The sequence below is a fragment of the Anguilla anguilla genome, chromosome 5, assembly GCF_013347855.1.
Source record: "Anguilla anguilla isolate fAngAng1 chromosome 5, fAngAng1.pri, whole genome shotgun sequence".
Classification (NCBI taxonomy): Eukaryota; Metazoa; Chordata; class Actinopteri; order Anguilliformes; family Anguillidae; genus Anguilla; species Anguilla anguilla.
Window position 1 is genome coordinate 65,516,850 of NC_049205.1, and position 26,099 is coordinate 65,542,948.

General features: G+C 46.4%; 2 protein-coding genes across 11 annotated transcripts; both read left to right on the forward strand.

Annotated features, from left to right (window-relative positions):
• LOC118227890 (zinc finger protein 696-like) lies at nt 1-4,285 on the forward strand. Its single transcript, XM_035418907.1, has 5 exons — nt 1-133; nt 1,467-1,797; nt 2,179-2,333; nt 2,522-2,651; nt 2,858-4,285. Exons 1-5 carry the CDS (start codon nt 113-115, stop codon nt 4,030-4,032), a joined length of 1,812 nt encoding a protein of 603 aa, XP_035274798.1. The 5' UTR covers nt 1-112; the 3' UTR covers nt 4,033-4,285.
• On the forward strand, nt 133-25,987 carry si:ch73-109d9.1. 10 transcript variants are annotated; one of them, XM_035418909.1, is made up of 10 exons: nt 5,275-5,430; nt 6,777-7,074; nt 7,138-7,174; nt 18,284-18,561; nt 18,871-19,565; nt 22,201-22,278; nt 22,440-22,529; nt 23,664-23,768; nt 25,130-25,196; nt 25,585-25,987. In XM_035418909.1, coding segments are annotated over exons 3-10 (1,449 nt in total). In that variant the 5' UTR covers nt 5,275-5,430; nt 6,777-7,074; nt 7,138-7,172; the 3' UTR covers nt 25,719-25,987. The 10 variants fall into 10 exon arrangements, 7 of the variants coding, with proteins under 7 accessions (XP_035274800.1, XP_035274801.1, XP_035274803.1 ...); XM_035418910.1 differs by having other exon boundaries at nt 6,777-7,032; XM_035418912.1 differs by having other exon boundaries at nt 6,777-7,174; nt 25,383-25,987.
• Nucleotides 25,988-26,099: the final 112 nt, after the last annotated feature.

Consider the following 26,099-nt stretch of genomic DNA (forward strand, 5'->3'; position numbering starts at 1 on the left):
AGCATGCTTAGCTAGCGCTAACTAATTTGGGTGACTTTGGCCACAATATTGGGGAAAGGCTCATGGATCTCATATAGTGTAGCTATTTTTTTTTAACCGGTACTCTGGACGAATGTCCCGTCAACACTTAAAGGTAATAGGTAGCAAGCACGCGTGATATAAACACAGCTTGTCCTCTGAACAGCCGTATTGGGGATTACTGTAAACTGTTAGCAGTGTGCACAGTTGGCTAAGGTTAGCTTGTTTTGTTTAGCTAGTCTGACTGGTTTTTACAGAAATTACCGTTAGCCTCTAAAACCTTACTTGATCAGCTTTGCCTATTCAGCAATCCGACCAGCAATCCGACCAGTGACCACTTCAAATACTAACTATTAGCAAGCTGTCGCAGCTAGCTAAGCTTATTGTGACAGAAAATTTATGGGACTCTTCCAGCAGGAAAAATGGCAGATACGAAATGACGAATAACCAGCTAAACTGAACATGGCCGAAGAGCTGACGGGTCAATCGGGTGGGCTATAAACACTGTGTTTTGTGCGAGATTACGCTAGCCAGTCAGGCAATGTATGATGGGGAGATAGCTAAAGAAATTATCTAGCTAATTTACTAGCCAAATGTCACGCTCATCTCTGTGAAGGGTCGAGGTTGTGCTAGTCTACAGCTTTGCGTCCGAAGTCCATTGACGGGCAGTATACCTTTTAAAAACCTTTAAAAACCTATGTTTATTTTCTATATTACATTACATTACATATATTTGGCTGACGCTTTTATCCAAAGCGACGTGCAATAAGTGCATATCAAAGGTCATTGGAACAACTACAAACACAGGTCCGATAAGGTACAAATAAACGTTTTGACCTTAATTTATAAATTAAGATCAAAATATTCATCGTACATAGCTTGCTTAACTGTTGAAGCGAGTTTGTTGCTTGACGACGTGAACGGGTTAGGGTAAGCAATGACGGATGATGACTGATCTAAAGCGTTACAGTGCAGGATAGAATCGTGCGCAGTGCACTTCACTGTGTTATAAATAAAAAAATGAATCTCACGTTATGATTTCCGATACACCCCGCACCAATGAAAGCGCGGGCGTTGGCTACATTATTTCAAGAATACAATAATTTCCTGACGTCGTTTTAAATTCATACAAATTCCTGTTCTAGCTAAACTCGGACAGGGCTGGATGAACTAGAATATTATTTACTTCAAAACATACTCCAGATCAAAGCACTAACATTTCCCCATGGAAACTACCGGAATGTCACCTCAGTACACCTTCAGTATCCTGTAGAAGATTAAATGCATTCCTGATACTTGGTGGTTTTTGGCACTGGGCTAATGGTGTGTGGCCCATGATAGTTTTTTCTTCCTTGGGCTCATAGGGTTGAATGTGTTGTAGCTCTGTGTACTCAGCAGGTAGTTTGCGGTTGGTTGAGTGATACATCTATATCACTCTATATTGCTAGGCCGAAACACTGCAGAGAGGAAGTAGAGACGGCGCTCAAACGCTTGCCAACATGTCGGACGCCATCCTCACTTTCCAAGTCCAGCTCTCTGCTGTCATGGAAACGGTGCTCAAGTCGGCCATGTATGAGATCACCCGGCTGGTGGAGGACAGCTTCCTGGAGGAAGTGGCTCGGAGCAAACAGGAAGTGGAGGCCCTGAGGCAGCGGCTGCAGTGGTCGGAGAGTCGGCACAGAGAGCGAGAGAGCGGTGGGCGAGCGAGGTGCCTGGACTGCGGCAGAGTCGGAGTTTCCAGCGAGGAGTCAGAGGACCCACCCTCAGGAACACTGTCCGGTTAGAAACCCCCTTCTCATTCTGAAACCCATCATTCTGTTACTTCAGAGTGTGAAAACCCATTGTTTTATGTGTGTGTGTTTGTGGATGTGTGTGTGTGTATTATTATGTGTGTGTGTGTGTGTGTGTGTGTGTGAGGATCGACCCTCAGGAACACTGTCTGGTGAGCAGGTCTTATGTGTGCTGCTATTTTTTGTGCTCATCATACATGGATATATGCAGTAAGACAGATTATGATAGATTGTGTACTCTGATGTATGTAGAGATTCATACAGGTGTACAGACAGTGTATCACAGTTCATGCAATGTGAAAGAAGTGCAAATGGCATTCTCACTATATCTGTTACCTGTTTACCTTTTGCTTTCATTCTCTCCATTCAGGTGTTGAGGAGGGGCGTGGTCTGAAGCAGGAGAAGGCTCTGGAAGGGAGCTGGAGCAGCTGCTCGGTGGGAGGGTCGAACCCTGGACCCCTGAGTGCCCTGGAAGAGGAGGCCACACCCAGCCCCGTCCGAGAGCTGGACACAAGTAGTACAGCGGTAAATTCACTGTGTCACTGCATCTCACTGCATCACTGCATCTCACTGTGTCACTGGAGCTCACTGCATCTCACTGTGTCACTGGAGCTGACTGCATCACTGCATCTCACTGTGTCACTGGACACGGAGATTCAGAGACATGGAGGGGTTTTTATTTGTTTGAAATGTGAGATGTTCTTCTGTCACAGCCCTCAGATTTGGACAGAGACCGGCCAGACTCCCTCCTGAAGGAGGAGGTGGAGGAGCTGCATGACATAACAGGCGGGGATGATATCCAGGGAACATGGCTGCCGTGTGCCGAGGGAGAGGGCCTTTTAGGTAGGTGGAACATGGCTGCTGTGTTTGGTAGGTGGAACATGGCTGCTGTGTTAGGTAGGTGTAAACTGCTTGCATTACTCTGTCCCCTTGCTTTGGATTCTGTGGGTACTCTGTGTGTGAGTGACATGCACAGGATCACCCGTCCTGTTTGATGTTATTTCTCTGAGATGCCCGAGCTCTGCTCTTGTGTGTCTGTGTTGATGCAGGAGCTGAAGCAGACCCTCCTCCTCCTCTCAGTAAGGGCTGTGCTGAGCCGGAGTGGAGCCCCGCTGTGGGACAGGACACAGCGCCCTCTTCAGGCAGCCTCCTGCCAGAGCGGCAGAGCAGCAGGCCGCGCGGCGGGGAGGCCTGCGGGGCGTACGAGTCGGAGGCGGGACAGGAAGCCGCCGCCCGCAGACTCGGTCTGGCTGGGCCTCAGCGCTGCGGGCCACGCCGCAGTGACCCCGACTCGCAGCGCGTCACCTGGACCACCTTTAAATTAGGGGACAGCCACGCTGAGGCGGAGGGGCGGGGACTGTGTGAGAGAGTCCTCCAGGCGGGGGCTGATTTCCCTCAGGAGAAGAGCCAATCGGATGCTCTGGCCAATCACACGCTGCAGCCTGCCAATGATGGCCCGCCCACCGCCAGGTCCCTCAGCGCCCAACCCCCGAGCGCATTTTCGGACGCCGCGCCTGTGAAGCAGGAGGTGGAGGCGCAGCCTGGGTGGGGCGAGCGGGCGGGGGGGGGCATTTACCCGCAGCCCAGGCGACAGGGAGCGGAATCGCGGGCCCAAACAGGCAGAGACCCGCCCACCCTCCAGAACAGGGTGCGCCACCATGAGCAGTTCCCTCAGACTGTGACATCACAGCCCAAACCTCAGGGGTGTGGCCCGTCAGGAAGACACACCCAGACCAGAGTGACTGACAGGACAGCAGCTGTCACTCACAGTTCTGCTGCTGCAGACAGAGGCGTGTGCAGCTCGTACAGCAAGGCTTTCGTGGCCTCTAAGAACGCGCAGACGCACGCGAGGACCTTCGCGGGGGAACGGAGGCTGGGGCCCGTACATTTTGGGAAGAGCGGCAGTCCGCTCATCGGTGTGCGGTCCCACCTGAGGCCCAACATGGAGAGGACAGTGCACAGCTGCACGCAGTGTGGGAAGACCTTCTCCCATTTCTCTCACCTGAAGGCACACCAGCAGACTCACACGGGCGAGCGGCCATTTTGCTGCACGCTGTGTGGGCGGAGCTTCACCAAGCTGAGCAACCTGAAAGCACACCGCAGGGTTCACACCGGAGAGAGGCCCTATAACTGCACGGACTGCGGGAAAAGGTTCACACAGAAGTGCAACCTGAAACGGCACCAGAGAATTCACACTGCTGAGAGGCTGTTCAGCTGCAAGTAGCAGCTTCTGTCTCACCACACACGTGCAGTCGGGCACGTTAGGGTACTTCTCAGAAATTCTGTAATCCTTCTTCTAAATAGCATTTGGACTCATATTTCTGTCTCTGAGAAATGTATTGCAAGGTTGTATTTCTCTGATATTTTCAAAGGCAGCAAATCAGTCCAATGATTCAAGTGTTAATTGTGTTGAGACTAGATTTTCCTTCCTCAGGCAAAAGAAAAGATACACGTGAATAAAAATATCAAAAACTAAATGGCTAACTTGAGCTTTTTAATAATGTCACAGTCCTGACTATATGGTAATGCAGGTCATTCTTCAAAATGGTTTGTTTTGCAGGTAAATCCACTTTAAATGGTTTTAAATGGTTGCTCCTTTCCTAATGTTGGCAGTAATTTTATTGTTATTAATTGCATCATCAGTGATGTTAACATCGCATTTGACAAATGTATTGTGGCCTTGGGTTCTAAAACTGAAAGTTTTATTCCAGTTTGTGGTTCAACACTAGATAAACTTGGTTTAAACTTGGTGTTTTTTTCATTTCATGGGATGGCCAAAAAATGGTGAATTAAATTAATTAAAACCTTTGTAGGACTTATCTGTGTAGACCTATTGCACAGTCTGAACACCGCTTTGAGAAGGAAAACTGCAGAAAACTGAGAAAATAAGACTTGTGCATATTTATATTTTCACTAGTTTGAGTACCAGCTTTAAGAAACAGTTTAACTGTAAAAACACATACCTTGGACACCATGTCTAAATCAGTTCCCTCTTCCATTGAGGTGCACCACACAGATTTCATGTATCCAAAAACCAGAAGTAGGCTTCTTGCTGAAACTATTGATTTGAGGTTTTACAATGTTTTCAAATATAACTGCAAGCTAAATTTATCTATAGGAGACCCATTTAGACCCACAGAATTGAATGTGAATGTTAAAAAACTGAACAAATTACAATATACATGTTACAGAGTAACCTTTTTGGTGTGGCCAAATGTGCTTAAACGAAAAACCCTGTACAGTATTTCACAACAGAAATTGCATTTGCATTTGTCTTCTGCTTTGAAATGTTCTCAGCATGTGCAGAGTGATGATTTTGTTTACACAATTTGCATTTGATTAAATATCTTTTGTAAGCGTTTATAAGCGTTTATAAACATGAATGCCATCCGTCACAACATTAAGACGTTCCACTCTATTTGCTGCGTTGCCCTGTGAGACCTCCCAGCCAGAAGATGGCGCGATTTCGTGATAGTGCATGTCCTGTGATCTAATCCTCCTAGACTACAACAACAACTCCACAGGGCACAGGGTGTTTACAGGGTTCTTAGTTTCTCTTTATCTGCAAATTGGCAGAAAACGGCAGGAAATCAGAAGATTGTAGTGAAAATACACCACAGTGGTGAGTCTTGCAAACATGTTCTTAGAGATTGCGAGACGATTCCACGTCAAGAAAGGCCGAGATGCGGTGCATAGATGTAGTGCAGATCCAGCCAGCTATACATTCTGTACAGCAAGTTATTCAACAGCCTTTGATTACAATTTCTTTATTTGATGCTCGGTATTTAAATAGCTGTGTGTATTTGAGCGTATCTGATAACTTAAAATAAAAAAGCGTCTGCCAAATAACTGAGCAATAACCGTAAAAATACATTGGGCAACTTTTTTCGCCTGAAATGAATTTGGAGGCCTAACTAAATGATTATACAATGGTTGCATAAATGAATATATCACGAATTTAGACGTATATCTTATAACTTGCGTAAAATAAGATAAAACCATCATAATGAGAAAGCACGTACGAAGGCAGACGTCTCCTTTCGTGGCAGTGTTATCGTACATAACGCAGTTATAGCAGCTAAATTTCCTTCTCCTATCGTCTTCATCGGGTCCTGTGTCTGACACTTCCTCAGTAGCTCAATGCATTTCTATCGCGCTTCAGATAACGTTGCTAGACGTATGTGCCTTTGCCTTGCGTATGAGATCGAAAACCCCATGTCCACACTTCGGTTGGTGGGTGGTACAGAAATTAAAGCCTGGTTATGTAATCATGCCTCATGTTGATTGTAGATACGTATTTTAATTTTAAGAAATAAATCCAAACAATCATTATAGGCTCAACGTGTATAAGGGCGAATTAAATTAGCAAAGTGATACAGAATGTTTTGCATAGGGAGTCCGGAGACTCTGGAGCATCCTTTACGCACTGAGTGGGACACGATAACACCAGGCGCGTGGTTAGGGTTCTGATGTAAAATGCCAGGCTTCCAAGTTGAAGTAATGACGTGCATCACTTTAAAATACAAGGGGCGACATAGCTCAGGAGGTAAGACCGATTGTCTGGCAGTCGGAGGGTTGCCGGTTCAAACCCCGCCCTGGGCATGTCGAAGTGTCCTTGAGCAAGACGCCTAACCCCTAACCCCTAACTGCTCTGGCGAATGAGAGGCATCAATTGTAAAGCGCTTTGGATGAAAGCGCTATATAAATGCAGTCCATTTACCATTTACCATTTAAAATCCATGCAGGCCATTATGCAAATTAATTCAAAAGTAATCATAATTTGTAGTTTTCTTCTTCTAGTCCGAAGACTTAATTTCTGTTTGAAAGGCTGCTGTTAGCATTTGTTTTGAATAATAATAATAATAATAATAATAGACATTAAAAAATCCAGAACATGCATCTTTTGTAAAAAAATGTTTCAAAGATTGGAGACTGTCCTGAAGGAATACTTGTCCCGTTTCGTTTTAGGTAACCCAAGAAGCCGTTAAATACAAGTGGAATACTCCGTTTAGCCAGGCTGAGGGGGACAAGAAGGGAGACGCCACCTTAACGAGGATACGGTTAAGTGGAAGTAGAGACACTGAACCAGGAAGTAAAGACACTGAACCAGGAAGTAAAGATATTGAACCAGGAAGTAGAGACCCTGAACCAGAAAGTAGAGACACTGAACCAGGAAGTTGAGACCCTGAACCTGGAAGTAGAGACACTGAACCAGGAAGTAGAGGCCCTGAACCTGGAAGTAGAGACACTGAACCAGGAAGTAGAGGCCCTGAACCAGGAAGTTGAGACCCTGAACCTGGAAGTAGAGACACTGAACCAGGAAGTAGAGGCCCTGGGACATAACGTGCTCAAACGCTCGCCAACATGTCAGACGCCATCCTCACTTTCCAAGTCCAGCTCTCTGCTGTCATGGAAACGGTGCTCAAGTCAGCCATGTATGAGATCACCCGGCTGGTGGAGGACAGCTTCTTAGAGGAAGTGGCTCAGAGCAAACAGGAAGTGGAGGCCCTGAGGCAGCGGCTGCAGTGGTCGGAGAACCGGCGCAGAGAGCGAGAGAGCGGCAGGCGAGCGAGGTGCCTGGACTGCGGCAGAGTCGGAGTTTCCAGCGAGGAGTCAGAGGACCCACCCTCAGGAACACTGTCCGGTTAGAAACCACCTTTTCATTCTGAAACCCATCAAGTGTGTATGATGTGTGTGTATTATGACGTGTGTGTGTATGTATAAGTGTGTGTGTGTATGTGTAAGTGTGTATGTGTGTGTATATTATGACGTGTGTGTGTATGTGTAAGTGTGTATGATGTGTGTATATTATGAAGTGTGTATGTGTGTGTGTGTGCTATGGCGTGTGTAGCAGCTGTTGAAAGGGGCGTTTGTGTGTCTGTGTTGATGCAGGAGCTGAAGCAGACCCTCCTCCTCCTCTCAGTAAGGGCTGTGCTGAGCCGGAGTGGAGCCCCGCTGTGGGACAGGACACAGCGCCCTCTTCAGGCAGCCTCCTGCCAGAGCGGCAGAGCAGCAGGCCGCGCGGCGGGGAGGCCTGCGGGGCGTACGAGTCGGAGGCGGGACAGGAAGCCGCCGCCCGCAGACTCGGTCTGGCTGGGCCTCAGCGCTGCGGGCCACGCCGCAGTGACCCCGACTCGCAGCGCGTCACCTGGACCACCTTTAAATTAGGGGACAGCCACGCTGAGGCGGAGGGGCTGGACCCCCCGTACGCTGCAGCGGCAGAGCCAGCCAGTCCGCAGGCTCACAGGGACCCGCAGCCCCGCCCCGCTGAGGAGGGGGCGGGGAACAGCGCCTCCCCTCTGCAGTACCTTAATGTGAAATCGGAGGCGCTGCTCATTAAAGAGGAGGCGGAGGTGCAGCCCGTGTGCAGTGAGGAGCTCAGATGGGACGTAGCTCACAGGGAGTCCTGGGACAGAGGAGACCTGCAGGTAGAGCACACGGCCCACTCGCCCCCCCCACAGGGCGCAGTGACATCACTGCAGTGCTTTCCAGAGAAGCTGGAGAGCCTGGCTCTGCACTTCCCTCCCCAGCAGCAGGAGGCAGCAGAAACCAGCTCTGAAGTGGATCTGAGACAGATCAGCGCACAGGTGCATTTAGAGGCTGTAGACAGGAGCAGAGGTGCATCATGGGATTGTGACTCATTAATGGTGTCAAAAAATATTCAAGGCCGTCAGAGGGGTTTCACGGGGGATAAAGCATTCAGTTGTGTTGAGTGTGGGAAGAGTTTCACCCAGTTAAAGAACCTCCAAGCTCACCTGAAATACCATGCAGGAGAGAGACCGCACAGATGCAGCCAGTGTGGGAAAAGCTTCCTCTATCAGAGTCGGCTTAAGGTTCATCTGCTGAGCCACACTGGGGAGAGGCCATTTAGCTGCACTTACTGTGAAAAAAGCTTCCTGTCTCTCTATGACCTCAAAGTGCATCAGCGCAACCACACGGGAGAGAAACCGTACCGCTGCTCGCAGTGTGGGAAAGGTTTCACGCGGCTGAGCATCCTTAAGGAACACGGGATCATTCACTCCAAAGAGAAATCGTTCGGCTGCACGCTGTGTGGGAAGAGGTTCACTCGGCCCAGTAATCTTAAGGCTCACTTGAGACGCCACGTAGTGGAGAAACAGCACAGCTGCACACTGTGCGGAAAGAGCTTTCTCTATTTGTGCCGCCTTAAAAAGCACCTTAAAAAAGTCCACTGGACAGACACTACTACTAGCATGTAGTGTGGTAAGAGATTCATGCAGTAATTTTGGCTGTTCTACAGTTATTATATCTATGCTGGTAATCAAGTTAAAACTTAAATTCAGCCAGTGGTGCCTCTTGACTGATATGAGTACTGTAGGCAGCAGTTTTTTGGATGCGTCGTCATAATTGTCCGTTTTGACAATATGGCTGAAACTTATTCATTGCTTATTTTTTAAGCCTGCAGTTGTACATGGCGAGGGCGTTTTTGTAAGTGAACATTTACAGGTGTATATATTTTCACAATCTAAGTCCTCTGTCTTCAGCAGAAAAATAGGCCTCATCCATAGCTTTGTGCTTTTGAGTTGTATTTATCTGACTGGGTGAAACAAGGCTTTCAGAAACCGGGAATTGTGGGCCGTTTTTCAGTTTCTGTGCAGTAAATACCCCAGATAGTGTTCAGTGTTAGCTGATTTGAGTCAGTGGGAATATGAAGTACAGAGGACCGCTTTCATGCAGATTGGTTTGACTTAATATCATAAGAAACACATAATAGCATAAATAGACATACATTTAAACATAAATATGTAGCAACATAAATGTATAATCAGTTAAATATTAGTATTGTTGAAGGTTGTGAGTGCACACCAGCAGTAGTGTGAGCCAAACACTTCAGGAAACACCACTCCTGCATTCAGTGTGTGAGCAGTGTTCTGTGGGTGTGTGAGCAGTGTTCAGCGAGTGTGTGAGCAGTGTTCAGTGGGTGTGTGAGCAGTGTTCAGTGAGTGTGTGAGCAGTGTTCAGTGAGTGTATGTGCAGTGTTCAGTGAGTGTGTGTGTGAGTAGTGTTCAATGAGTGAATGTGTGAGCAGTGTTCAGTGAGTGGGTGTGTGAGCAGTGTACAGTGAGTGTGTGAGCAGTGTTCAGTGAGTGTGTGAGCAGTGTTCAGTGAGTTAGTGAGCAGTGTTCAGTGAGTGTGTGAGCAGTGTTCAGTGAGTGGGTGTGTGAGCGGTGTTCAGTGAGTGTGTGAGCAGTGTTCCGTGAGTGAGTGAGTGGGTGTGTGAGCAGTGTTCAGTGAATGAGTGTGTGAGCAGTGTTCAGTGAGTGTGTGAGCAGTGTTCAGTGACTGGGTGTGTGAGCAATGTTCAGTGAGTGTGTGTGCAGTGTTCAGTGAGTGTATGTACAGTGTTCATTGAGTGAGTGTGTGAGCAGTGTTCAGTGAGAGTGTGTGAGCAGTGTACAGTGAGTGTATGTACAGTGTTCAGTGAGTGAGTGTGTGAGCAGTGTTCAGTGAGTGGATGTGTGAGCAGTGTTCAGTGAGTGTGTGTGCAGTGTTCAGTGAGTGTGTGAGCAGTGTTCAGTGAGTGGATGTGTGAGCAGTGTTCAGTGAGTGTGTGTGCAGTGTTCAGTGAGTGTGTGAGCAGTGTTCAGTGAGTGTATGTGCAGTGTTCAGTGAGTGTGTGTGTGAGCAGTGTTCAGTGAGTAATTTGTGTGAGCAGTGTACAGTGAGTGTGTGTGTGAGCAGTGTTCAGTGAGTGAGTGTGTGAGCAGTGTTCAGTGAGTGTGTGTGCAGTGTTCAGTGAGTGTGTGAGCAGTGTTCAGTGAGTGTATGTGCAGTGTTCAGTGAGTGTGTGTGTGAGCAGTGTTCAGTGAGTGAGTGAGTGGGTGTGTGAGCAGTGTTCAGTGAGTGAGTGAGTGAGTGTGTGAGCAGTGTTCAGTGAGTGTGTGTGCAGTGTACAGTGAGTGTATGTGCAGTGTTCAGTGAGTGTGTGTGTGAGCAGTGTTCAGTGAGTGAGTGAGTGGGTGTGTGAGCAGTGTTCAGTGAGTGGGTGTGTGAGCAGTGTTCAGTGAGTGAGTGAGTGAGTGTGTGAGCAGTGTTCAGTGAGTGAGTGAGTGAGTGTGTGAGCAGTGTTCAGTGAGTGAGTGAGTGGGTGTGTGAGCAGTGTTCAGTGAGTGGGTGTGTGAGTAGTGTTCAGTGAGTGAGTGAGTGAGTGTGTGAGCAGTGTTCAGTGAGTGAGTGAGTGGGTGTGTGAGCAGTGTTCAGTGAGTGGGTGTGTGAGCAGTGTTCAGTGAGTGAGTGAGTGAGTGTGTGAGCAGTGTTCAGTGAGTGAGTGAGTGAGTGTGTGAGCGGTGTTCAGTCAGGCTGTACTGCATGTGCAGTGGTCCTGTACAGCACAGCTGCTCTGTGGTCCCGTGTCCCCTTTCCTCAGTGTTATCACGAGTGTTTTCTGTGGTGTTTGGGGGCAGATCTGCAGCAGCTGCACTGTTAGCGAAGCAGAGCTGTCAGTCGGGTGCTTCTGATGTCTGTAATGAGCATGCTACTAACACGTGTGTGGAAAAGTGAATTCACTCTGAGAATGTGACCCTAAGATGCTTTCCATTTGTCATTAATTAAAGTGACTAAAATCTCAAGTGTTCAGTAACGTGCTTCTTGGAGTGTTTATTTGGCCCCATAAAAACAGAACATGGGGAGGACATTTTTAGGGGTCTCGCTGAGGGTCAATACGGGGAGGTCATCGGCTTTTAGAAGTTTGTGCATGGGACAGCATACACAAATTGTGTATGTTGTCCATGTCATTGTCATGTGACTCTACTCACAATGAAGAGCAGCTTGTAATTTATCAGTGTGCTCAAACACTCAAACTTCTCATTGCGTGCCGGTGGTTGCCTTTATGAAAGGTTTGTGCAAATACATGGTTATTTTCCCAGGGAACTTTTGGGAAACGGCCAGTTTCCTTAAAGATCTTTCGCGTGCCATTACAGGACGTCACTAACTACAGACGGCAGAATCGCAGATCTGTCCTCTCACACCAGACGCCCAGCAGAAATCCTGCTTCTGTCAGTTCCCATCAGAGGGATTTGGCTGAAGCAGCAGCAGCTGTGTGCACATCACTCCTTTGACTCAATCAGCTGTGAAAAAAATTGTATCTTTTCAAACACAGTTGGGTCATTCGGTTTAAAAACCCACAACCTGGCAACATCAAAATCTGGCAACCACATTGTCCAGACCGCACACTCATCCCAGTTTGTATGACTTTATTAAGCCTTCCCAAATCCACCTCAGTGGGGAGTCTCAAGCACCAGGCCTTCAGGAGGTCTTATTACCATGACAACAAAAGAACCCTGCATGTGTGTGGAGTCTGAATGAGGTGTGAGTAACAGCTAGAACTTCTGTTATCATCACATACAGTCCCTAACAGCCACTCAGGCTTCACAAACTCTACAACCAATCATATAACTTCACACTCAACAAAATAAGCACTATGATTAGTTCAGGTCACTCAGTCAGTCATGAAATGTGCTAGCTTTGTCCATCTGGGGGGGTTTGTGATGGCCTGCTGTCCTGTCACTCGCTGACTGACAGACAGGTGGCGCTGTGTAGTGAATCCCCTTTTTATCCTTTGCAGGTGCATCAGTTAACAGCCACAAACTTACGAGCAAAAAGAGGAAAAACCAAGTCGACGGACGGGCAGAGAGAGTTCAGTGTAAGCCTCCGCAAATCGTGCTCTTGTGATTATAAAACATCACATTGCCATTAACTGTTCTTGTGTGTATACATTTATATATAGTGTATAGTGTTCAGTAATGCCTGTAATATACCGTATGACCATTCATTTAAACGTGTCTTATGTGTCTCTCTTTAGAATGTGGCCAGAAAGGTACTTACACAGTTCCAGGTTTGGCAGAACCCCTGCTACAGCAAAAATATTGACTGGAACCCACTAACAGCCAAGGTACAACTGCACTGTTCCTTCCATAGCAGTAATGGAGTGAGATCTGTGTTGAACACTGGGGCACACTCCGTGCTGTGACAATGGATGACAGGTGATGAATGAATAAGCATGCAGTTTCAATCTCATTATGGAGACATTGCTTTACCTTGCCAGTGGTGTCCACCCAATGTATGATCTTTATCGTATCAAGCGCTATGACCTTTAAACACACAGGGCCTCTAGTGTATGGATCTCTCCCCAGATCATTTCTGCGTTACCCCAGCTACGCGGTCGGGAAACGGAGGTGGTCGACCGCTGCACCAAGATGCTTAAGAACCGCAGGGAATATCTGCGCAGGACTGGCCAGGTACCAAACATCAAAAACCAATCAATCAATCAATCAATCAGTTAATCAGTCACTCAATCAATCAGTCAATCAATCATGCTGCAAACCATTTGTCCTCACCAAATTTGGTATGTAAGTGCAGTATTTAATTCTGAGCATGCATGAGATCTTTGGCACCTCCCTGCCAATAGATGGCACTATACCTAGCACATAATTTTAAAATGGTCAACTCTTCAACTCTTCAACCGTTTGATCAATCAAGTTGAAATCTGGTGTCCTCCATCTTCGTGCAGTTCTCCAACAGTGAGTCCAAAGACCAAAAGACATCTTAAAAAACATGGCTGCCATCATCCAATCGGATATCAGCAGCCATTCGACAGGCTTAGCCATGGCCAATGATCATGAAACTTGGTGAATATGTTGAACTCTCGACTTATTACTACCATGTAAATTTTTGGATCAGTTGGCCTTCAGGGGGCTTTATAGAAAATGTGCATCTTTACAAAGAATGCATCTTTGGCAATGGTAAATGGAAAATCATATAATTTGCATCAGTAGATCTTACTCCTTGAGCTAAACAACTTTGCCTCAAGACACACCATTAGTAACCATTTTGATTTTCCACCATTTAGAATTTTTTTAAAGGATAATTTTATTTAAAGGATATTTTTTGTCTTCTACACAGTTGATCCAATCTTTGCCCAATTTGACATGCCTGGTGTAACCAGAAAAAATGTACCACTTTTTTGATGTGCAAACCATTTGTCTGTGACATGTCAATCAGTTATTGTGGGTGTAGCCATTTTTACTAAAACAGCTGTAACTGACGAACACTATGTCCAATCCTCACCAAATTTGGTAACCAATCGCAGTACATGATTCTGAGGATGCACACACGTTTGTACGCCTCTCGACCAATAGGTGGCGCTATAACAAATAAGTATAAATGCCTACAACTCTTCAACTGTTTGAAGAATCTGGTTATAAATTGGTATCTTCCATCTCTCTGTAAGTTCCCAATGGGGGGTCCAAATCTAAAAAGATTTCTTTAAAATATGGCCGCCATCAGCCAATCAGATATCAACAGACATACAACAAGCTTAGCACTGACCAATCCTCATGAAACTTGGTGAATAAGTTGACAAGTTGATGTCTTCACTTGGTACTATGATGTAAATTTTTAGATCATTTGGCCTGGAAGCGTGCTATAGTTAATGTCCAGATTGATTTTCCACCATTTTGAATTTCTGACAAGACCTACTTTTGCAAACTAGTCCAAGGCCATTTGGCTTCCTGTTACCAAATTAGGCTTGAAAGAATCTGTGGAGTCTGTAATTGAATATTCATCAAAAATGTTGGAAGTTTCAAATCAGTATGTCTGTAGCATGCAAATCAATTATTATGGGCATGGCTGTTGTGACTGAAACAGCTGTAACTTGTGAATGCTTTGTCTGATCATCATGAAACTTGGCATACATATGCAATGGTTGTCTCTGATGCAGGTAATTTTGTGGCCTTTTGGCAAGAGGTGATGCTGGAATAAGAAAATACATAAAAATGCCTATCTTAAAAATTCATAATTACTCCATTCTGCTTGGACCCTATTAATTACCGCTTGCGGTTATATTTATTATTTGTTACTGCTAGCTCGCTAGCCAGCGATATATCTCTCTCTCAGTAGCCAGCAAGCTGCCTAGCAATCTCTCTATCTGTCCGTTATCTAGCCAGCAATCCCTCACTCTCTCTCTCTCTCTCTCTCTCTATATATATATATATATATATATATATATATATATATATATATCACTAGTTACCTAGCTAGCTCGCAATCTCTCAACATCTCTCTCACAAGCTCGCTAGCTATCTCTGAATAGCTAACATTATCTAGCTAGTGAGAGAGATAGAAATAGCCATGGGCAACTTTTCTCTGGCAACTTTTGTCGTTCAGTTCCAGACTTCTGTCTACTTTGCTGACCGAATCACTTGCTGTGTGGGTGACATTTGTGAGTTTGAGTTTGAATGAGAGGAATTTCCTGCGTGAGACTGACCCTCTTCTTCCTGCTTCTCAGGTCACCCCTCCGAAACACCTAATCGCTGGAGCCCCGCCTCCAAAAGCAGCCCCCAATCACATGCTGAGTTCACGGTGAGAGATACCAAGACCATCTGTCCTTCAGTGTGGCTAGTAAAAATGTTTCAGTATGTTTACATAGAATGTAATGTGTTATTCCCCATGAAAACAATGACAGTATTATTCTACAAATGCCAAAAGTATAGTTCAATATATAAACTTATTGTATTGTAAATATTGGTTAATATTTAATTTACTGTTTAATTTAATATTCAGATATTCCCAGTACGTGGTATTTTTCCCAGTATTCCCAGTGACCACATTGACCACAGAACCCAATGCATGCAAAAAGCATGCTATATTTCTGGCCATAATAGCTTCTGTGTGTGGATGGGCCCCACGGTCTGGTATCTGTTAAGGCTCTGTTCCAGTGTGTGGATGGGCCCCATGGTCTGGTATCTGTTAAGGCTCTGTTCCAGTGTGTGGATGGGCCCCACGGTCTGGTATCTGTTAAGGCTCTGTTCCAGTGTGTGGATGGGCCCCATGGTCTGGTATCTGTTAAGGCTCTGTTCCAGTGTGTGGATGGGCCCCATGGTCTGGTATCTGTTAAGGCTCTGTTCCAGTGTGCGTATTAGCCGAACCTAACACATTTATGACAGTAAGGACTGATTGTGTACATAGTTTCATGGCACATCTGAGCAAACACAAAATGTTCTCACAATGTTCCTGGAATGTTTTGTCATCACACTTGCTATGTCATGGCAGCAGCATTGTGAGAAGGTTTTGCATGAGCTGGGATCATAAGTATCTGAATAAGAGGTCAGATACGTTTAGGAGAGTCTGCCGCATGTCCTCCTTGTAACCATGGGCCGACTGATTTTGCAGGACCCGGTGATGGGAGGGAGGGGGGCAGTGCTGTCCCTGTTCTGCAGAACGAACCGAAGTGCCCCTGCCAGGGACTCGACTTTTAGACCCTTCATGTCTGAGACGCCTGAGAGCCGGAGCAACTCAGGGTGATGAGAAGACTCGCTATCGACACCAGACAGGAAAATGTCTTTGTGTTAACATTACGTCTTTTTATACCCAGTAATAAATCATTGTGCTACATGATATTGGCCGACTGGGTTATTGGCAGCTACACTACACCTTTGTCTCAGTGCGCTAACACAAACAGGTCTAAACAGGGTTAAAGAGTCTATTTCACACACACACACACACACACACAGGTCATATGTACAGGTAAAACAGAAACATGGAAAGGCCAGTTTAAAGTCATGAATACGGGACTGAGCCACTACCATGGCACAGAGTCGCTCAGAGTATGGAATCCTGCAGGAGGAACACAATACCACTGTTCCGCAAAAAACACAATCCACTCACGCTTAGCTGACGCAAGTGTAAAACACGAGGTGACATTGCAGAATATATATCATAGATGCTGGATGAGGTTCTGATCTGGTCACTGATGCCATGACACTTGGCTGACATCAGTGTAATTCCACTCAAACCACTGGGTGGCGCTCCTGCTCTGTGGATGGTGGGGCTGTAATGTTAACATTATGTAAAATATATAAAACCCAAGGTGCGTGTGTGTGGCATTGGAATGGCAGGTGTTTCTCCAGGCTGGCATGTCGCTTTCCTATACAGTGCCGAGAGCTGCTGCTTTATTCTCTTCCAGAGCTGTGCAGCTCCACATTTAAACAACTCGCCTGTTTTCTCCATTCTCCATATATATATATATATATACAACAATTGCAGAAGCAATTCCAGCCTTGCTCTTTTAATCTCATTTTCAAAAGTTGTTTTTAACAGCCTTTTCTCAATGAAATGTTCTCTCATTCACCGTGCCGCAAATTCAGTATGATGTACATACGAAATAATAATCCCCAAGTTGAGCTAAAATACAATTTACTTATCATTTCCGCTCGAGGCCAGTTGGGGATAATTATGACTAAAATAGTTTCGATGTGAATAGGTAGTTTTTCCAACGCTTTATTTTCAGGTATGGTCCTCTGAGGCCACCGTAGTCGTCGTTAATGGAGAACTACATGTACAGCTTTGTGTGACTACAAACGTGAAATGTACACATACTACAACACTGGAATAACTTCACGTCGCCACTGGTATTAAAAATAACTCAAATATAATTTTCCGCTTACTAGTAAAGAGCATTCCCCAGTGACGCATAGCTACCGCTGATAGCCAGCTAGCTGACCAGTGCTACCTCGCTATTGTTGACATATAGCTAGCTGGCTAAGTAGCTAGCTGCCTATGCAAAAACTGTAGTAGCATGATATAACGTTTCCTAATTATGCTCAATAATGCTATTGTTTGCTTGTTTTTTTCTTCTAGCGTTTAAAAGCATAAATTAAGTTTTTCATGTTCGGTTAACACGCTATCTTCATTATCTTGCAAACTATCAATATGGTAGCCCCGGTGTTGATTACAGTGTGCTAAAAGCTTAGCCACCCAACACATTAGCCCCAGCGTAAATTTAATTATCGAACTGTGAGTTTTTGCAACAAAACAAGACACCATATCACTGTCATCGGCTCTGGGTTTTCAGCTGAGTGGTCTGAACTTATTTGACACTGACTTATATTTTAAACCAAAGCCAACTGGTATTTTGACATGTCCCATTCTGAAACAATGTCGACATAAATTTACAAAAATAAAGACGTTTATGTTTGCAAAGGTACGGCCGATTCGTTCCTGAGCAGATAAAGCTCTCCTTGTTTCTTGATGGTGATTGAGAAACCATTTGTTAACTAGTTTTGTCTGTTTTCTTGGCTTGGTTGAGTTTTTGAAGACTGTGATAAATTTGCATCCTTTGGCAGACAGATTATACCTTTATGGTCAGCCCGGCAACCCTGGCTACTGGTGCGCTCAGATTGTAGTAGCAGGGAATTAAGAAATTTAAAGTGCTCAGGAAGTTTGAATTTGCCCAATATTTCAACAGTTCACCAGTGTCTGTGAGCACAAGTCTGGTTCAGTTTCAGGGTAATTTGTGGTGAATCTTTTTCATTCTTGGGCACTAAGGTAAGAAGAGGGCACAAGAAACTGGGGGTCAGTGGAGGGACCGGACTGCTACGGAGAGGAAGTGGAGACCTTGGGACAGGAAGTAGAGACCCTGGGACGTGCCGTGGAGTCGGCGCTCAAACGCTCGCCAACATGTCAGACGCCATCCTCACTTTCCAAGTCCAGCTCTCCACTGTTATGGAAACGGTGCTCAAGTCGGCCATGTATGAGATCACCCGGCTGGTGGAGGACAGCTTCCTGGAGGAAGTGGCTCGGAGCAAACAGGAAGTGGAGGCCCTGAGGCAGCGGCTGCAGTGGTCAGAGAGCCGGCGCAGAGAGCGAGAGAGCGGTGGGCGAGCGAGGTGCCTGGACTGCGGCAGAGTCGGAGTTTCCAGCGAGGAGTCAGAGGACCCACCCTCAGAAACACTGTCCGGTTAGAAACCACCTTCTCATTCTGAAACCCATCAAGTGTGTATGATGTGTGTGTATTATGACGTGTGTGTATGTATAAGTGTGTATGTATGTGTATATTATGACGTGTGTGTGTATGTGTAAGTGTGTATGTGTATGTATAAGTGTGTATGATGTGTGTGTATTATGACGTGTGTGTGTATGTGTAAGTGTGTATGATGTGTGTGTATTATGACGTGTGTGTGTATGTGTAGTGTGTATGATGTGTGTGTGTGTTATGGCGTGTGTAGCAGCTGTTGAAAGGGGCGTTTGTGTGTCTGTGTTGATGCAGGAGCTGAAGCAGACCCTCCTCCTCCTCTCAGTAAGGGCTGTGCTGAGCCGGAGTGGAGCCCCGCTGTGGGACAGGACACAGCGCCCTCTTCAGGCAGCCTCCTGCCAGAGCGGCAGAGCAGCAGGCCGCGCGGCGGGGAGGCCTGCGGGGCGTACGAGTCGGAGGCGGGACAGGAAGCCGCCGCCCGCAGACTCGGTCTGGCTGGGCCTCAGCGCTGCGGGCCACGCCGCAGTGACCCCGACTCGCAGCGCGTCACCTGGACCACCTTTAAATTAGGGGACAGCCACGCTGAGGCGGAGGGGCTGGACCCCCCGTACGCTGCAGCGGCAGAGCCAGCCAGTCCGCAGGCTCACAGGGACCCGCAGCCCCGCCCCGCTGAGGAGGGGGCGGGGAACAGCGCCTCCCCTCTGCAGTACCTTAATGTGAAATCGGAGGCGCTGCTCATTAAAGAGGAGGCGGAGGTGCAGCCCGTGTGCAGTGAGGAGCTCAGATGGGACGTAGCTCACAGGGAGTCCTGGGACAGAGGAGACCTGCAGGTAGAGCACACGGCCCACTCGCCCCCCCCACAGGGCGCAGTGACATCACTGCAGTGCTTTCCAGAGAAGCTGGAGAGCCTGGCTCTGCGCTTCCCTCCCCAGCAGCAGGGGGCAGCAAAGACCAGCTCTGAAGTGGATCTGAGACAGACCAGAGCACAGGTGCATTTAGAGTCTGTAGACAGGAGCAGAGGTGCATCATGGGATTGTGACTCATTAATGGTGTCAATAAATATTCAAGGCCGTCAGAGGGGCTTCACGGGGGATAAAGCATTCAGTTGTGTTGAGTGTGGGAAGAGTTTCACCCAGTTAAAGAACCTCCAAGCTCACCTGAAATACCATGCAGGAGAGAGACCGCACAGATGCAGCCAGTGTGGGAAAAGCTTCCTCTATCAGAGTCGGCTTAAGGTTCATCTGCTGAGCCACACTGGGGAGAGGCCGTTCTATGACCTCAAAGTGCATCAGCGCAACCACACGGGAGAGAAACCGTACCGCTGCTCGCAGTGTGGGAAAGGTTTCACGCGGCTGAGCATCCTTAAGGAACACGGGATCATTCACTCCAAAGAGAAATCGTTCGGCTGCACGCTGTGTGGGAAGAGGTTCACTCGGCCCAGTAATCTTAAGGCTCACTTGAGACGCCACGTAGTGGAGAAACAGCACAGCTGCACACTGTGCGGAAAGAGCTTTCTCTATTTGTGCCGCCTTAAAAAGCACCTTAAAAAAGTCCACTGGACAGACACTACTGCTAGCATGTAGTGTGGTAAGAGATTCATGCAGTAATTTTGGCTGTTCTACAGTTATTATATCTATGCTGGTAATCAAGTTAAAACTTAAATTCAGCCAGTGATGCCTCTTGACTGATATGAGAACTGTAGGCAGCACTTTCTTGGACGTTGGTTCAGTGAGCATGTGAACAGTGTTCAGTGAGTGGGTGTGTGAGCAGTGTTCAGTGAGTGGATGTGTGAGCAGTGTTCAGTGAGTGGATGTGTGAGCAGTGTACACTGAGTGTGTGTGTGAGCAGTGTTCAGTGAATGAGTGTGTGAGCAGTGTACACTGAGTGTGTGTGAGCAGTGTTCAGTGAGTGGGTGTGTGAGCAGTGTTCAGTGAGTGGGTGTGTGAGCAGTGTTCAGTGAGTGGATGTGTGAGCAGTGTTCAGTGAGTGTGTGTGTGAGCAGTGTTCAGTGAGTGGATGTGTGAGCAGTGTTCAGTGAGTGGGTGTGTGAGCAGTGTTCAGTGAGTGAGTGAGTGAGTGGGTGTATAAGCAGTGTTCAGTGAATGAGTGTGTGAGCAGTGTTCAGTGAGTGTGTGAGCAGTGTTCAGTGAGTGGGTGTGTGAGCAGTGTTCAGTGAGTGAGTGAGTGAGTGTGTGAGCAGTGTTCCGTGAATGTGTGAGCAGTGTTCAGTGAGTGGGTGTGTGAGCAGTGTTCAGTGAGTGAGTGAGTGGGTGTGTTCAGTGAGTGTGTGAGCAGTGTTCAATGAGTGGGTGTGTGAGCAGTGTTCAGTGAGTGAGTGAGTGAGTGTGTGAGCAGTGTTCCGTGAATGTGTGAGCAGTGTTCAGTGAGTGGGTGTGTGAGCAGTGTTCAGTGAGTGAGTGAGTGGGTGTGTGAGCAGTGTTCAGTGAATGAGTGTGTGAGCAGTGTTCAGTGAGTGTGTGAGCAGTGTTCAGTGACTGGGTGTGTGAGCAGTGTTCAGTGAGTGGGTGTGTGAGCAGTGTTCAGTGAGTGAGTGAGTGGGTGTGTGAGCAGTGTTCAGTGAGTGAGTGAGTGAGTGGGTGTGTGAGCAGTGTTCAGTGAGTGAGTGAGTGAGCGGTGTTCAGTGAGTGTGTGAACAGTGTTCAGTGAGTGAGTGAGTGGGTGTGTGAGCAGTGTTCAGTGAATGAGTGTGTGAGCAGTGTTCAGTGAGTGTGTGAGCAGTGTTCAGTGACTGGGTGTGTGAGCAGTGTTCAGTGACTGGGTGTGTGAGCAGTGTTCAGTGAGTGGGTGTGTGAGCAGTGTTCAGTGAGTGAGTGAGTGGGTGTGTGAGCAGTGTTCAGTGAGTGAGTGAGTGAGTGAGTGTGTGAGCAGTGTTCAGTCAGGCTGTACTGCATGTGCAGTGGTCCTGTACAGCACAGCTGCTCTGTGGTCCCGTGTCCCCGTTCCTCAGTGTGATCACGAGTGTTTTCTGTGGTGTTTGGGGGCAGATCTGCAGCAGCTGCACTGTTAGCGAAGCAGAGCTGTCAGTCGGGTGCTTCTGATGTCTGTAATTTCCATTTGTCATTAATTAAAGTGACTAAAATCTAGTTCAGTATCGTGCTTCTTGGCATATTTATTTGGCCCCATAAAAACAGGACATGCGGAGGACATTTTTAGGGGTCTCGCTGAGGGTCAGTATGGGGAGGTCATCGGCTTTTAGAGGACCAGACCGCAGACTGATCCCAGTTTGTATGACTTTATTAAGCCTTCCCAAATCCACCTCAGTGGGGAGTCTCAAGCACCAGGCCTTCAGGAGGTCTTATTACCATGACAACAAAAGAACCCTGCATGTGTGTGGAGTCTGAATGAGGTGTGAGTAACAGCTAGAACTTCTGTTATCATCACATACAGTCCCTAACAGCCACTCAGGCTTCACAAACTCTACAACCAATCATATAACTTCACACTCAACAAAATAAGCACTATGATTAGTTCAGGTCACTCAGTCAGTCATGAAATGTGCTAGCTCCACCCATTTGGGGGGTTTGTGATGGCCTGCTGTCCTGTCACTCGCTGACTGACAGACAGGTGGCGCTGTGTAGTGAATACCCTTTTTATCCTTTGCAGGTGCATCAGTTAACAGCCACAAACTTACGAGCAAAAAGAGGAAAAACCAAGTCGACGGACGGGCAGAGAGAGTTCAGTGTAAGCCTCCGCAAATCGTGCTCTTGTGATTATAAAACATCACATTGCCATTAACTGTTCTTGTGTGTATACATTTATATATAGTGTATAGTGTTCAGTAATGCCTGTAATATACCTTATGACCATTCATTTAAACATGTGTCTTATGTGTCTCTCTTTAGAATGTGGCCAGACAGGTACTTACACAGTTCCAGGTTTGGCAGAACGCCTGCTACAGCAAAAATATTGACTGGAACCCAGTAACAGCCAAGGTACAACTGCACTGTTCCTTCCATAGCAGTAATGCAGTGAGATCTGTGTTGAACACTGCCTATGTTCCCGCCTCACTAAATGCTAATTTTGTACTATGGCCAAAGAAATAGTTTCATGAGGCACACTCCGTGCTGTGACAATGGATGACGGATGGCAGGAACATGAATAATCGTGAAATTTCACTCTCATGGAGACATTGCTTTACCTTGCCAATGGTGTCCACACAATGTATGCTCTTTATCATATCAAGCGCTATGACATTTAAACACAGGGCCTCTAGCGTATGGAGCACTATGGCTCGCTGGTGGAATGACCTCCCTGTGGCGGTCAGAACAGCAGAGAATCTGACTACCTTCAAACGCAGACTAAAGACTCATCTCTTCAGGCTGCACCTGTCCCCACCCCTCCCTAGCCTATAGTTTAGCTCAATGTACCTAGGTAGGCTAATACGATCACGTTAGTTTTTATTTGGCAGGATTGTTTTTGTCTGATTCTGATTAGGCAAATGTGATTTCACTGCTAGTTTGTACTTGGCAGGATTGTTTGTTTGTTTGCTGAACAGGTTACCCTACAGGGTTGGAGTCCTGATCTATGTGGTCACTTCTGGCACTACGATCTTTACTACACTCTAGTGTGTTTCTTTTGCACCTCTGCACCTTGAACTAATGCACTTGTTGTACGTCGCTCTGGATAAGAGCGTCTGCTAAATGCCTGTAATGTAATGTAATGTAATGGCATTTAAACACACAGGGCCTCTAGTGTATGGAGCGCTATGAGCACTATGGCCTTTAAACACACAGGGCCTCTAGTGTATGGAGCACTATGACCTTTAAACACACTGGGCCTCTAGTGTATGGAGCACTATGACCTTTAAACACACAGGGCCTCTAGTGTATGGAGCACTATGAGCACTATGGCCTTTAAACACACAGGGCCTCTAGTGTATGGAGCACTATGACCTTTAAACACACGGGGCCTCTAGTGTATGGAGCACTATGAGCACTATGGCCTTTAAACACACAGGGCCTCTAGTGTATGGAGCACTATGACCTTTAAACACACAGGGCCTCTAGTTTATGGAGCGCTATGACCTTTAAACACACAGGGCCTCTAGTGTATGGATCTCTCCCCAGATCATTTCTGCGTTACCCCAGCTACGCGGTCGGGAAACGGAGGTGGTCGACCGCTGCACCAAGATGCTTCAGAACCGCAGGGAATATCTGCGCAGGACTGGCCAGGTACCAAACATCAAAAACCAATCAATCAATCAATCAATCAGTCAATCAATCAAACAAACAGTCAACAAATCAGTCAATCAATTATTCATTCAAACAATCAATCAACCAAAGAATTTAATAATCAGCCAACTACTCAGACAACAAAGAAATCATTCAAACCAAACAGTCAACCAATGTATCTATCAACCAACCTATCGGTCAATCAGTCAATTGATCTCTCATTCATAAAAACAACATAAATCGATCAATAAATTCAATTCAATTCAATTCAATTCACTTTCTTTGTCCCCGAGGGGCAATTGGAGAGGCACATAGAGTAGTACGATTAACAAGTAACACAATACAGGAGAAAAATAAAAAATAAAAAACACACATAACATACAGTGCAACAATGCTGATTTTGAGGCAAAATAGATAAAAAAAATTGGGCAATCACTCAGTTAACCAAAGACTCGTTCAGTCTCACAGGCATTTTTGAGTGTGAGTGTGAATGAGAGTGTGTGTGTGTGTGTGTGAGTGTGATTGAGAGTGAGAGTGTGTGTGTGTGTGTGTGAGTGTGAGTGTGAATGAGAGTGAGAGAATGTGTGTGTGAGTGTGAATGAGAGTGAGAGAATGTGTGTGTGAGTGTGAATGAGAGAGAGAGAATATGTGTGTGAGTGTGAGTGAGAGAATGTGTGTGTGAGTGTGAATGAGAGAGAGAGAATATGTGTGTGAGTGTGAATGAGAGTGTGAGTGTGAGTGTGAATGAGAGTGTGAGTGTGAGTGTGAATGAGAGTGTGAGTGTGAGTGTGAATGAGAGTGTGAGTGTGAGTGTGAATGAGAGTGTGAGTGTGAATGAGAGTGTGAGTGTGAGTGTGAATGAGAGTGTGAGTGTGAGTGTGAATGAGAGTGTGAGTGTGAGTGTGAATGAGAGTGTGAGTGTGAGTGTGATTGAGAGTGAGAGTGTGTGTGTGTGTGTGTGTGTGAGTGTGAGTGTGAATGAGAGTGAGAGAATGTGTGTGTGAGTGTGAATGAGAGAGAGAGAATATGTGTGTGAGTGTGAATGAGAGTGTGAGTGTGAGTGTGAATGAGAGTGTGAGTGAGTGTGAATGAGAGAGAGAGAGTATGTGTGTGAGTGTGAATGAGAGTGTGAGTGTGAGTGTGAATGAGAGTGTGAGTGTGAGTGTGAATGAGAGTGTGAGTGTGAGTGTGAATGAGAGTGTGAGTGTGAGTGTGAATGAGAGTGTGAGTGTGAGTGTGAGTGTGAATGAGAGTGTGAGTGTGAATGAGAGTGTGAGTGTGAGTGTGAATGAGAGTGTGAGTGTGAGTTTGAATGAGAGGAATTTCCTGTGTGAGACTGATCCTCTTCTTCCTGCTTTCAGGTCACCCCTCCGAAATACCTCATCTCTGGAGCCCCACCTCCAGAAACAGTCCCCAATCACATGCTGAGTTGAGAGACAGACTCCAAGAGCATCAGCCTTTCACTATGGCCATTAATTTTCCTAAGATTTTATAGATTTTCTGTGTATTCAGTATGTTTACATGGAATGTAATGTTGTGTTTTCCTCCATGAAAATAATGACGGTATTATTCTACAAATACAAAAAGGTTTTTTTTTGTTTGTTTTTTTGCTAGAACACCATTACAGAACCAACAAAACCCTTCAGTGCTAGAACAGCATTACAGAACCACCAGAACCTTTAGTGCTAGAACACCATTACAGAACCAACAGAACCCTTCGGTGCTAGAACAGCATTACAGAACCAACAGAACCCTTCAGTGCTAGAACAGCATTACAGAACCAACAGAACCCTTCTCTCTTGGAACACCATTACAGGACCACCAGAACCCTTCAGTGCTACAGGAGTAAGAGATGACTGCAGCACAACTAGGAATGCTCAGGCTGGTCTGCCCAAGGCCCCGCCCATCCATCTACAAGAGGCCCCGCCCACCTGCCCTCCAATGAACTGAGATCGAAAGGCAGTACATATCTAAATAAAGTATGGATATAAAAATGTGACATTTTTCTAAAATATTGTCCTTTGCGGGTGCATTTTGTTCTAAAAATATGCATTCTCTTGCTGAGCAAATAACAGGCTGAGGGGATGTGGGATGAAGTGAGCAAGATTAAAAATGTACATTTTGCTAGGAAACCAGGAACTGATGTACGATTACATTCCAATACTCTACTCCATCGGACCGTTTAAATAACATTTCAAATAAAATATATAAAACCCAAAGTGCATGTGTGTGGCATTGGAATGGCAGGTGTTTCTCCAGGCTGGCATATAGCTTTCCTATACAGTGCCGAGAGCTCTTTTCAGTGCAGCTCTACATTTAAACAACTTGCTT